Source organism: Canis lupus, chromosome 13 (assembly GCF_048164855.1).
Source record: "Canis lupus baileyi chromosome 13, mCanLup2.hap1, whole genome shotgun sequence".
In the NCBI taxonomy this organism is placed as follows: domain Eukaryota; kingdom Metazoa; phylum Chordata; class Mammalia; order Carnivora; family Canidae; genus Canis; species Canis lupus.
Genome location: NC_132850.1, coordinates 42,452,270 through 42,465,345, shown reverse-complemented (window position 1 = coordinate 42,465,345; position 13,076 = coordinate 42,452,270). Strand labels below are relative to the sequence as shown.

Below are 13,076 nucleotides of genomic sequence, written 5' to 3'. Positions count from 1 at the left end.
GCACATAAAACTGCATCAATTAATGTTGCTGTTTCTCCCTTACTTTTAGGAAGTACATTTGAAGAATGCAAGTAGAGGGAGTGCAGGAAACAAGAACTACAGAATGTAGGAAGACCTTCCTGAGTTGTGAAGAATGACATGCCACCGGCAGGATTGTTTGCTCTGTAGGAGTTACCTGATAAACACCAGAAGACCTACCAAAAAATATTTAATCACATTTCAAAAGATGGGCATTCCCCTCAATGAAATACGCAAGTAAACATTCCAACGTTGTCTTTAGGAGTGATTGTTAAAAGCTTTGCACCTTGCAAAAATGGTCCTGGAGTTGGTAGATTGCTGTTGATCCTTTATCAATAATGTTCTATAGAGAAAAAAGAAAAAAATATATATATATCTTAATCCCTGCCTCTCAAGAGCCACAAATGCATGGGTGTTGTATAGATCCAGTTGCACTAAATTTGTTTCTGAGTCTTGGCTGCTGGAGCCATTCATTCAGCAGCCTAAGTGGTTTATTAATCTTTTTTTATTTGCACTTCTTTCTACACAACACAGGCTGTTTGTTCTACAATGTCTGATGATCTTGTCTATCTCCACCCCCTCAACTTCATCATCTTTACATTTGCCAAATTTGGCCTCCTCAAGAGCAGCAACAAGCAGTCAAATAGCACACCCAAAAGATTTTAACCCAAAAGATTCCATCTGTGGCATTTGTACCAAAATATAAGTTGGATGCATTTATTTTAGACAAAAGCTTTATTTTTCCACATCTTGCTAAAAAAAATGCAAGTAGTTGCAATATTGAGGCCAATCATTTTTAGGCATATGTTTTAAGCATAGAAAGTCTCAAACTCTTAACAGTTCCTTAAAATGATGAGTTAGTGTACAACCTGATTAGTAACTTCTCTTTTTATTTTTTCCATATAGAGCATTATGTAAATTTAGCATATCAAGAATACAGGATATATCACAAACAGTATGTAAAACTCTGTTTTTTTAGTACAATGGTGCTATTTTGTAGTTTGTTATATGAAAGAGTCTGGCCAAAACGGTAAAAGGTGAAAGCAAAACAAAAGAAGCCTGGAGCTGAAGATGACACAAAGAGGAAGAGTACTAAAAATCCATCCATGTGGGAAGAAGGCAAAATTCCCCCAATTATGCCTTCCGGGAAAAACGTAAGACACAAAGTCCACTGATGCCAATTCGATTGGCGAGTCTAGAGAGGAGTGGAAAAAGCAGAGAAGCTAGGAATTTAACAGTCCTGGCTTCTAGTTCTTGTTGAAGAAACAAACATCTGCTGACTCCATCATGGACTCACCACTGTGTGACTTTGGGCAAGTCACTTCACCTCTCTGTGCCTCAGTTTCCTCATCTACAAAATGGGGGCAATATGCCATCTACCTACCTCATGGGGGTGGTATGAAGATTACACAGATAAAGCTCCAGATTCTATCCTGGGTTGCTATGAGGGCATAAGGTCAGAGCCCTTCAGTTGCTGGGATGTGAGGAATTGTAGAAACAACCCATTCATGGTACAGCTAGGAAACTGATTAGCCGAACGTTCCTGACACACTAACTCTTGTTAATGAAGCTGTTCCACAGACCATCCAACTCTCCTAGTTGTGAAAAGCTGCCAGCTCCATCTCTTTTAAAACCCTTTCAAAATAAGTTAGAAATATCTGATTTACAGTTTCATTTGAATTCTGCATTTGGATGTATGAATACAAAGTGGAAAGAGAAAAAGGAAAAGAAAAAAAGGGAAAAAAAGACTTCCACCAGTGAAAGGGCAACTACTCCATCTTTTAGCACTCACTGACTCTTCTAGGCAGTTACTAGTAATCTAAGACAATACTTCTTGTAATATTATAAATGATACTCCGTTCATTGTGAACAATATAGTTATTCCTACTCCTTGGGCAATCTAAAAAAATTGCCCAAGATTCCAAATATTGACATAGTATCTAATTTTTTAAAATCACAAAATTACTTTCTTTAATAATTTTGCTCTTATCCTTACCTGTATTTACATATATATATATAAATTTTTGTTAAAACATACTTGACTAGAGTTGCTAGTTGAGAGGCAAAATTTTCTTTTCCAAAACTAGAAATTTTCCTTCATGTCTGCTTACAAGAGTGACCCCTGGCCCTCTGTGGGTGCATCTTATCCATTCAACTGAAAATTAATATCAAGAAAATCCAACAGTGAGGACAGGCCCATGGTGACCTAAAAAATGTTTCCCATCTACATACATATTAAGATTTTCTTATTAGAATGATGAATCGTCCATCATTCAGATCTTTTTTATCTGCCTTTAAACATTTTGGTGAAAAGCAACCAGGCTTGATTACTTCATGCAAATTGTATTTCTTTATTCTTGGAAAGTGTACATGGAAAACAAAAATAGCATCTTTAGTTTTCATCCCACTGGTTCACCTTGAGTTTCAGAAACCAGAGAAAGTCTAAGACTTCCTGGATCTTCAAACATATGCAAAAAAAAAAAGGCCTATATGGTGGGTCCCCCACTCAGCCAGTAAGTCTTTAAACCCTCAGACCCTCAGCATTACTTGAATTGAGCACCGTTGGAATGCTGAGCCATGCTGTGATCATTACAGACAAAGGTAAAAGAAACTGGTAAAAGAAACTCATTGTTGCCCTTTATCTGTTTTCCAGACAGATGTGTTCTGTGGATTTAGATGCTGGACCCCTCTTCCCAAAATGGCACTTCTGGTTTTTATTCTTGCTCTTCATGTATACCCTTATGTGCAATCCTCTGCAGACCTGTGGGTTTCCAGACACAGTTGGATATGGTAATTCTAAGTGTCTCTGACTTATTTGATTCACTTAATAATTCTATTCACGGCCAAAACTACCCCAGTGAGGAAAGCTTAAATGTGCAAAGCCATATTATCTTTCTTAATTTTTCTAACACATAATCCTCTCCAACTGTATCATAAATCAACAAATCAAAAATTGACTAATTATACTAATTCACTATCTTACTTTTAAATGACATTAAACTAGAAGACAAATCAGTGCAAAACTTCAAAAGTCAGTTGATCTATACACTACAGCAGAATGACCCAGGATTGATGGAAAGGAGCACCTAAAACTTCACAACTCAAAACTTTCATAAGCTTTGCTTTGGATTTTTCAAATAAGGCAATTTCAAAATGTTTATGAAAAATCTGTAAATATTGGTAAGAATGAGCCAATTCTTAAGCTTAAAGGCTTAAGTCCTAATTTAACCGACAATGCTGAATACCTAGATCAAATTTCTGTTCCCAGTTCCCCAAATAACGTAACAGTGTCTTTTGAACACTTGAAGATGAGGAGGCTCCACTGAAAAAGTTAACTTATCTTTCTATCAGAATCCACTCTTCTAGAGATAAAAACTCACAACACCCACTCCCCCCACATACACACACATGCAAGTGCATGTGCGCACACACACTCACCCTAAAAGTCCAATGAAAGACTGAGAAGAAATGACTTCCTTGAAAAAAACTTATTGGGGAAAAAAAGAGAAGAAAGAAAGAAGAAAGAAAAGAAAGAAAGAAAGAAAGAAGAAAGAAAGAAAGAAAGAAAGAAAGAAAGAAAGAAAGAAAGAAAGAAAGAAAGAAAAAAGAAAGAAAGAAAGAAAAAGAAAGAAGAAAGAGAGAAAGAAGAAAGAAAGAAAGAAAGAAAGAAAGAAAGAAAGAAAGAAAGAAAGAAAGAAAGAAAGAAAGAAAGAAAGAAAGAAAAAGAAAGAAAGAAAAGCAAGCCTGGCCTCCCTTGAGAATACATCCCCTCCTTGGAATGTCAATGTTTGTGTAGATGAAACCATCTCATGCACTGTGGCTCCAGAGTTTCTGTTACTAGTTTATGCACTTGGGAGACTGCTTAAATGGAAGATGTAGCACATTTTGCTTTCCCATTTATTGTTTGGCCGGCTATGCCAATGTGGTGCTATTGTTTCTTTAAGAAAGTACTTGACAAAAAAAAAAAAAAAAGGAAAAAAAAAAAGGAAAAAAAAGCATAGACATATTTTTTTAAAGTATGAGAACAACAATTCTATAGATAGATGGCTTAATAAAATAGCATGAGGTCTCATTACCACCAACTTTCAACTTTTTAATCACTCACAAGTAGCATACTGTTCACCAAATTCCAAATTATGAGTTTGGGGGTGTAGGGGCAGAAGATGGAATTTTTGTAAAGTTAGAAGGCTCTGTTACTCTGTCGGCTCTTAAACTCAGCAAAATTAGCAATATGTTATCCAATCTGAACACCTCGATCAAGAGCATAGAGTACATTTTGGGGGAAAAAAAGGATCTTATAGGCAAATGGCAGAACAAAAGATGATAAAGTCACTCGTTGATTTTTGTGCTCTGCTCTAAAACTGATATTCAGCAAGTGGAGAAAATTTTTTTAAAAATGAGGGAAAAAATTGCATAGATTAAATCTGTTAAAAACAGCTTCCGCCACCTCCCCCTCAAGTCATTCTCTGACATTTACTGGTTTATAGAAGATACTCTCCCTTTGTCTAAACATCTCAAGGAGCAGTAGCTCTCCTAAAAAGCAATCACTGATCTCATTGGGAAGTGTTGGGAAGTATTTCCTTATGAGATGGGGGTTATCTACTGATAAGGAAAGAAGAATTTATGAGAAATCATTGAAAGAGATGGCTAACAATCTGTGAAGATTTTTTTTTTGTTTTCTTTTGTTTTTTACTTTATACAGTCTTTATGAATATCTTAATGTTCAAAACCGATTTGGTTCTTTCTTCTTCTTCTTCTTCTTTTTTTTTTTTTGTATTGGAATGAGGGATGATAAATTAAACCCACATAGACTCTTTAAAACTATAGGCTAGATAGAAGTGTATGTTTGACTTGACTATTTAAAATGTTTTTTCTATTTTTAATCTTAAAAAAGTGTACTAATTTATTAGAGACAGATCCTGTTTGGCTCTCTTCATAAGAAAGAAGAATCACCAGGGCTTTCCCATCAATGTTTTCAAAAGATAAATCTGATTTATCCATCATTATGGCATCATTTATTTTTTAAAAAAATTTAATACAAGAATTGCAATTCTTTATGCCCCTCTCTTGCAATGATCATGAAGTTCAAAATATGAGGGGTTAAAAACAAGAAGAAAATTTTGTGGATTCTTTGTTTTCGGTTTGTTTTCAGTGCTAATGTTTAATCCTATAGTACATATTTGCTTATTGCTATGTTAATATTCTAAAAGACTTTCCTGTTAGGTGTTAGAAACTGATACATAGATATCTTTTTTGTGATTTCTATTTAAAAAAAAAAAAGGAGATGAGAAGACTGAAGCTTTAAAGTGCATATGGTACAGGATAAAGATACCAACTGAAATAACCAAGTCCATCCTAAAACAATTTTTTTTTTTTTTTTTTTTTTTGGCGGGGGAACTTCTCATACATAAGACAGAAGCCCAGGGAATTTTTGAAACTATCTCTATTCCTCCCAGTCCTTATTCAATTAATATTTGCCTCAAAATTGTATAGAGGGGTCACCAAGCTGAAACCCTGTAATTCAAGGGGCTTCTTTAAAAAATACATATTCTACACATTCCCTCTTAATTTATGACTACACGTTGATCTTAAACATGGTCCCTTTTCTTCCTTGTTCTTCAGCTGTCCTTGACATGGTATTTAAAGGAAAAAATATATATAATTTTAAAAGGGGAACAAAAAAGTTCAAACATTACTGCCCAATTGAAATGTGAGTTAAAATGGAAATAGTTTCTCCTGCTTAATCCCTGCTGAATCACCTGTCGCCTTCAGAATTACTTTTCACAACCCTTATAATCTACCCTTTTTTTTTTAACTACCCAGGCCTACTGCATCCTAAAAGTAAACATTATCCATTTCCTTTTGCCCAAAATGCACTGATGTAAAAGTAGGGGAAAAAAAAAACCTCAAAGTTCCAAGTCACCCACCCACTGGCCCCATTTACCTACTGAGAGCAAAGTCACTTCTGTTAATCCCTTAATCTGATTGTTTGGATATTTATCTTGTACCTGCTGCTAAATACACTGCAGGAGGGACTCTGAAACCTCGAACTGTCTACTCACATCTCTTATCTGTATCTGTGTATCATTAGAATGTCTATTCAAAATATTAAAAACTTTCAAACACCATGCAGCTTGTATTCAGTTTACATAAAGGCCCCAAATATCATGTCAGATCTTTTGTTACTAAGGGAGTTAATGAACTATGAGAACTGGGATTATATCATGTGTTTTGCTTCATACGGTTTTATCACACTTACAAGCCAAGTGTGATAAATACACATACAGACACTGAATTTTTTTTCCCTGCTACTTTGAAACCAGGAAATAATGATTGGTCATTCATTTTATCTGTCTTAGTTCAAGAGCATATTTTTTATTAAATTAACTCTGATTGTATTTGAAATCATTATTCATTTATGGCAGAGGAATATCAATCCTAATGACTTCTAAAACTGTAACTAACTGAATCATTATCTTACATTTACTGTTAAGTAAGCATATTTGGAAAAATGTATGGCTAGAGCGTCATAATAAAATGATATATCTTTCTTTAGTAATTACATTAAAATTAATCACATTTGATTAATTAGTTCTTTTGGACAATGTTGGTGTGTCATTCCTTAAGAATTCTGTTGTTCTGTAGCATTTCTATCAATTAAGGTCACTGCAACAAATAAACAAGAAAACTTACCCAGAAAAAAAGTAAAACTAATCATACAACAGAATGGAGATATCTTACAGAATTTACAGATTATATATATATTTTTAATTTTTTTATTGGAGTTCAATTTGCCAACATTTAGCATAACACACAGTGCTCATCCTGCCAAATGCCCCCCTCAGTGCCCATCACCCAGTCATCCCAACCCCCTGCCCACCTCCCCTTCTACTACCCCTTGTTCATTTCCCAGAGTTAGGTGTCGTGTTTTGTCACCCTCACTGAAATTTTCACTCATTTTCTCTCCGTTTATTCCCTTTTGCTAATTTTTATATTCCCCAAATGAATGAGACCATATAATGTTTGTCCTTTTCCAATTGACTTATTTCACTCAGCATAATACCCTCCAGTTCCATCCATGTCGAAGCAAATGGTGGGTATTTGTCGTTTCTAAATGCTGGGACACCTGCACCCCGATGTTTATAGCAGCAATGTCCACAATAGCCAAACTGAAAGGAGCCTCGGTGTCCATCAAAAGATGAATGGATAAACAAGATGTGGTTTATGTATACAATGGAATATTACTCATCCATTACAGATTATATTTAAAAATAAATGTTTCAAAGAACTTGTACAAACTGTGTAAGAGATGTATGAATTGTACGATATATGCATTAACAATAAAGCAGATTTAATTAACTGACCCCACTCACTGTACCCAGCAGTGAGTTATAATCCATGACACAAAGGGACTGGGAAAAGATTTTCCATTATATAAGGCACATGATATGCAAGTAACATTCACTATTTTCCCATATGGTAAGATTTCATAAGAATGTGGTCTCTCAGCACTGAGTTTTTATTTTAATAAATCTTTCTAATTCTTTACTGAATGTCAAACTCACAGCAGCATTTGTAGAAGCACAAAAGTGGAAAGATTAGTAATTTCCCTCTTGTTTGAAAGCATCTCATTCTACTTCCCTTTTCTTTCATGAGCTGTTTGGAAAGTTACCTAAATGTAAAAAAAAAAAAAAAAAAAAAAAAAAATGCTCAGGAGCCTTGTACTTGATTTTAAGGAACTGCTGGCAACCTCAGTGTATTATTTATTTTCCCACATGCAGCTCACCGTTGCTCCTGTCACTCTTGCAGCTTCTGTAGTTCTCCTTAACCTTCTTCTCCGGGCCTCCTTGTCCTATTTGTGCTCAGCATCTTGTGTCCTATGGCCATTAGCTTCTAACTGTGCTGTTTCTCTCCCTCGATGACACTTACCCCTTCATTCATACTAGGCTAGTCTGAGCACAGCCTCTCTCTGTACTTTTGGGGATGATGAAGTGGGAGGCAATTAAACATGTGGCAGACACTGGCTGCCAATGGCAAATATCACTGTCACTAAAATCCATTAAGGAATTTCCGGCTCCTCATGGGCCTCTTGTCATTTTAAAGACTTCTTTATCTCCTCAGCAAACTCTCCTGAGAATTACCTCCTACTCAATCCTTCCTCTCCTCCCTTAGAAAGAACTTGCTAAGAGGGCACCTAGGTGGCTCAGTCAAGTAAGTATCTGACTCTTGGTTTTAGGTTGGGTCATGATCTCAGGGTCGTGAGACCAGGCGCTGTGTGGGGCTCCATGCTGGGCATTGAGCCTGCTTGGGATTCTCTCCCTCTCTCTCCCTCTGCTGCTCCCCCACCACCATACACTTTTTAAAAAATAAGCCTTGCAAGGAAATTCTATTTCATTCTCAGGCAGAGCAATCTTACCCAACCCAGCTTCACCCAGGGTGGGAGTTGGTGCAGGGCCTGCTCATTTTTTATTACTGAATAGACCCCAAAGGTAAATTTTTCCTAAACAAAAGAGCAATTCTTCCTTAAGAGGAATTCTGTCTTCCTTTACAATCGTCTGAGTCCAATTGTAGCCTCTTTCTAAAAATGTCATTTTTTTCCTTCCTACAAGATCTACATGAGTGATAATTACTACCACCCCAACAATAATGATTAATATTGTTGACTAATAACATTCATGTTTGGGGTTCCTGAGTGGCTCAGTCTGTTAAGTGTGCCACTCTTGATTTTGGCTCAAGTCACAATCAAGTCATGATCTCAGGGTTGTGAGATGCCCAGCACAGAGCCTGCTTAAGATTCTCACTCCTGGACAGCCTGGGTGGCTCAGCAGTTTAGTGCTGCCTTCAGCCCAGGGCATGATCCTGAAGACCCGAGATTAAGTCCCATGTCGGGCTCCCTGCATGGAGCCTGCTTCTCCCTCTGCCTGTGTCTCTGAGGCCAATCTCTCTCTCTCTCTCTCTCTCTCTCTGTGTGTGTCTCTCATGAATAAATAAATAAAATCTTTAAAAAAACAAAAAGATTCTTACTCCTTCTCCCTCTGCCCCCTTCTCCCCAGATATAGACAAATAAAATAAAAATAATGTTCACATTTGTTGAGCAACTACTATGGGTCAGTCACTATGCCAAGAGCTTTATACCCCTTATCTCTTTAGCCTTTACAAAGATTCTATCATGCAGGCACTATTATGAACCCTATTTTACAGGTGAGGAACTGGAGACTCAAAGACATTATGTAACTTACTAAAGGTCACAGACAGGCTTGAATCTGGGCCTGAGGACATCAAAACCTGTGTTTTTACTACTTTGCTGTTCATGCCCCAAACCAGATACAAGAACAGTTCCATATGGTGAGAGATACATTTTGTTAAAAATAATTTTTATGTGCTCCAGACAGAAATCTACCTAATTGTACCATTGAGTGATAAACTATTTATGAATATTATATTATCAAGATAAGTAAGCATTTTTGCTCAATAACCAACATATCTCACTGGGCTTTCATCCCTCCCTGCTGCCATTTCTCTGCTCATTCACACAATGTCAGTTCCTGAGAGTCCTTCACGTGGTGTATGGAACACCTGGTGGTAAACCAATCTCAGGATTCCTCAGTGAGGAGGTACGACTTGGGTCCTTACACAGTTCAGAAATAAACCATTCCCACATAGTAAAACTAGAAGCTGCTGATGAAGAACCTCAGCAAGAGCTTTGTCAATAATACACCTGCTGTTCTCTTGACAGTTTGTGAAAGCTAGTGTGGCCTCAAGGGACATCATTAGATCAGGGCTTCCACAACAGCAACAGAAAAATGTGGATTCAGGGAGTGAATTTCATGAGACCCATTTCTTATATCAGTGCCCTTCAAAAGAACTGTAGTTGGCCCAGTCTAGGGAGTTGCAACGGGTATAATGCTAGCCCTACATGGCATTTTGGAAATGTATAGGGACATTCGGGGTTGTCACTCATGATGATTGAGGATGGCATTATTGGCATCTAATTGGCAGTGGTTAGGGCTCCAGACATTTCATGTAGGTGACAGAAGTATTTGTAATCACCTAAGCTTATAAACTCAAAGTATTTTTCCATGATTTTAATATACACTGAATTTTCATGCATGCAATTACCATGTAAACTGAGAGAAAGGTGGTACTTTATTTCATTTGGAACCTTACCAAATGTCGTCCACTATTTTAGAAAAAAACAGCATTGATGACCATGCTAATTGTGCTAATTAAATCTCTCCATTCTCTGAGTGGATCAGTCAACTTGCAGCCATCAAGTTCAGGACTCTCTGTACCCATAAACATCTGACCGCTTCATTATGTGTGCTAATAGAGTTGTGCCTGAGCATTTGACTTTGTAATGCATGTTATCTTATGACAAACTGTTTTCATTTTAGTTCTCCTTCATATTGTGGTTGAAATTGTATATGCCAGCATCATCTATAAATTTTTCTTTGGGACACCAAAGGGAGTATCATGAAATATTTGTTACATGAAAGGGAGCTTTGGGTTTGAAAGAACTGAACCACTGGGCTTTCCATACCAACCACGAGCCTCCCTGGGTCATAATGGCAGGTAGATGGCAGAGCCTTTGCCCTCTTCTCAGTGAAGCACAAGTGTGAAGCTGAGCTGAAAGCTGGTGTCTTCCTCACCTGTTTATGGATGGAGATTAGATCTCTTTGGGATCCCATAAAAGATAATGGTTATGGCTAATATAACATCTGGTTTGTAAAGGTTCTTTCCTTCACCCGGTGATGGGATGAGATGATTTTGAAAAGAATAAAGCAATCAGTAAAAACAGGAACAGATGTAAATTGGATCTGAGACAATTACAGCAGTGCATCAGAAGTAAAATTCGACCTTGGATTTCAAGCAAGGTACAAAATGTGGCCTAGAAAGGAGGTTTCTCTCTCTCTCTCTCTGTCCCTCTCTCTCTCTCTGTCTCTCTCTCAAAGGTTTTATTTATTTATTTGAGAGAGAGAGACACAGAGAGTAGGAGGAAGGGCAGACAGCAAGTGAGAGAATCTCAAGCAGAGATTGCTCCTGCTGAGCATGGAGCCTGAGGCAGGGCTTGACCTCATGACCCTGAGATCATGACCTGAACTGAAACCAAGAGTCAGATACTTAACCAGCTGAGCCATCTGGCACCCCAGGAGGTGAATGGCTATTACCAGGGAAGTCAAAACTGCTCCTGCTTAGCCTCTAACCTCCTCCAAATAAAAGCAGTAGTAACAGCCTCTCTCCAAATGGAAATTGGGGCCTGGGGGGCAGAGGCAGGGAGATCATAATCTTTTCATGACCATGTCTATACAAGTGCTATGGCTGAGCATCGCATTTTGCTCCACAAATATGGAACTGTCCTTCCCAACCCCAAATATCTAGGAGAGGGAAAGAGAGAGTGAGTGTATGAGGAGAAACTGATTATTCCTCTAAAGAAGCAAGGAGACACAATGACAGGCAGAAATGATACCCAAGGCTTCGCTCTGCCACCTTATTTGGTCCAGAACTTCTAATTCAGCCACCCATATAGAACCTAAAATATTCAAAGGCAGGGTTACCCCAAGACCAGAATTCTTTCCTATTCCTTTTGCCTCTCTCTGCTTTAAAGGTCATTTGGAAATGGAAATATGCCCACCCCCCTCCTGTAGCCAAACAAATTCTCTTACACTGTTAATACTGAAAAGTTTCTTCTAGTATCTCTAGGCCTCACTGCCATGGTAAGAGATACACTGAAATGATTTAATACATATTTAGGCTACGATAAATGGTTGTTTATCTGTTTGTGCAGATATCCTTCCCCCAACATTCCCTTCATTGGCTTCAATTTACCATTGCCCAGTCCCCATGTTCTCTGGTTTCTGAGTAGGTTTGCCTAATAAGAGGCACTAATGAAAGAAGCAGGGCAGGTGGAGGGAAGAAGCCAGGGTGTTTCACCCCATTTTCTCTCTCTGTGTTAAATAGCTTCTATGGCAGCAATGGCAGTTCCTCCTTCCATGACCCCTACCCCCACCCCGATAAGCACCCTATCCCTGGGGGGATCTAGACCCATCCAGGTAGATTTTCTCAGATGGGAGCACCACCTCCTCTCTGGGTCTTCCTAGTCTGAGGGATGGGAGTGACTTCCTGATATTGATCTCTGGGTTGACCCCCCTTTCTTATTTGGCTGCTCATCCTTCCATTATCCATTTTAAATACTGTTTGCAATACCTAAAGTGGTTTCTGCTCCCCTCACTAGACTCAAACTAACACCCACAGGAATCACCTATAGGTGAGAAGCACAAGCACTGAAATCAGGCAGATGTGGGTTGTGTTGTGGTTCTGACACTTCTGTGAGATGCTTTGGACAAGTTAAAACAACTTCTGTGAGGCTCAGTTTCCTCTTTTGTAAAGTGACAATAATAATAATGCCATCTACCTCATATTATTTGAGGATTGAACATTATAATGCAAGTCCCTAAACTTCTAGATTTCTTAAAATAGTGAAATTTCCAAAAAATAAAAGTATAATTGATATAAGGTGGAAAAATATATTTGACTAAAATAAGGACATGTAAAAAAAAATCGATCCTTAAGTCATTATAAGAGAATTCATTTAAATAACAAGGATATAATCTCAGAATAAAGAGAAGTTTCTTGAGTTTAATACATTATCCTTTATGAAAATTTATCACTTTGTATTAATTTGTTCTTTTCATCTTTTCAGTTTCTTTATGGCTAGATTAAAACACAGGCATGGTCCTGACTGGTGTGCTCATCAGCTCTTGTGTGGTGTGGTTCCTAACATTTGTACAATTACCTTTAGTATCACCACTTCCATTGTTATTATTAGTTATGACAGAATTAATTAAAGATCTAAGATATCCATAAATAATAGTGAAAGGGAATAAAGGAGAAAGGAGGAAAAATAAGTGGGAAATACCAGAAAGGGAGACAGAACATGGAAGACTCCTAACTCTGGGAAACGAACTAGGGGTGGTGGAAGGGAAGGTCGGCGGGGGGTGGGGGTGACTGGGTGGTGGGCACTGAGGTGGGCACTTGACGGGGTGAGCACTGAGTGTTAT

The 13,076-nt window shown here is 37.8% G+C and overlaps 1 protein-coding gene and 1 long non-coding RNA gene across 16 annotated transcripts in view; one reads left to right on the top strand and one right to left on the bottom strand.

The window, feature by feature from the left end:
* IGF1 (insulin like growth factor 1) overlaps positions 1-6,623 on the top strand; it is a 78,996-nt gene extending 72,373 nt beyond the window's left edge. For all 3 annotated transcript variants that reach the window (XM_072773371.1, XM_072773372.1, XM_072773373.1), the window contains one exon: positions 50-6,623. In XM_072773371.1, coding sequence (XP_072629472.1) covers positions 50-75 — 26 coding nt within the window. In that variant the 3' untranslated portion in view covers positions 76-6,623. The remainder of the gene's footprint in view (positions 1-49) is intronic.
* LOC140602986 (uncharacterized) overlaps positions 1-13,076 on the bottom strand; it is a 118,819-nt gene that overhangs the window by 16,197 nt on the left and 89,546 nt on the right. For 6 of the 13 annotated variants that reach the window (XR_012006006.1, XR_012006001.1, XR_012006003.1 and 3 more), the window contains 3 exons: positions 7,584-7,690; positions 2,057-2,779; positions 305-361 (listed from right to left, as the gene is read on the bottom strand). The exons of 2 other annotated variants lie outside the window; for them this stretch is intronic. This is a non-coding gene — a long non-coding RNA (uncharacterized lncRNA). The remainder of the gene's footprint in view (positions 1-304; positions 362-2,056; positions 2,780-7,583; positions 7,691-13,076) is intronic. 5 more of the 13 variants (XR_012006004.1, XR_012006002.1, XR_012006000.1 and 2 more) reach the window with 3 other exon arrangements.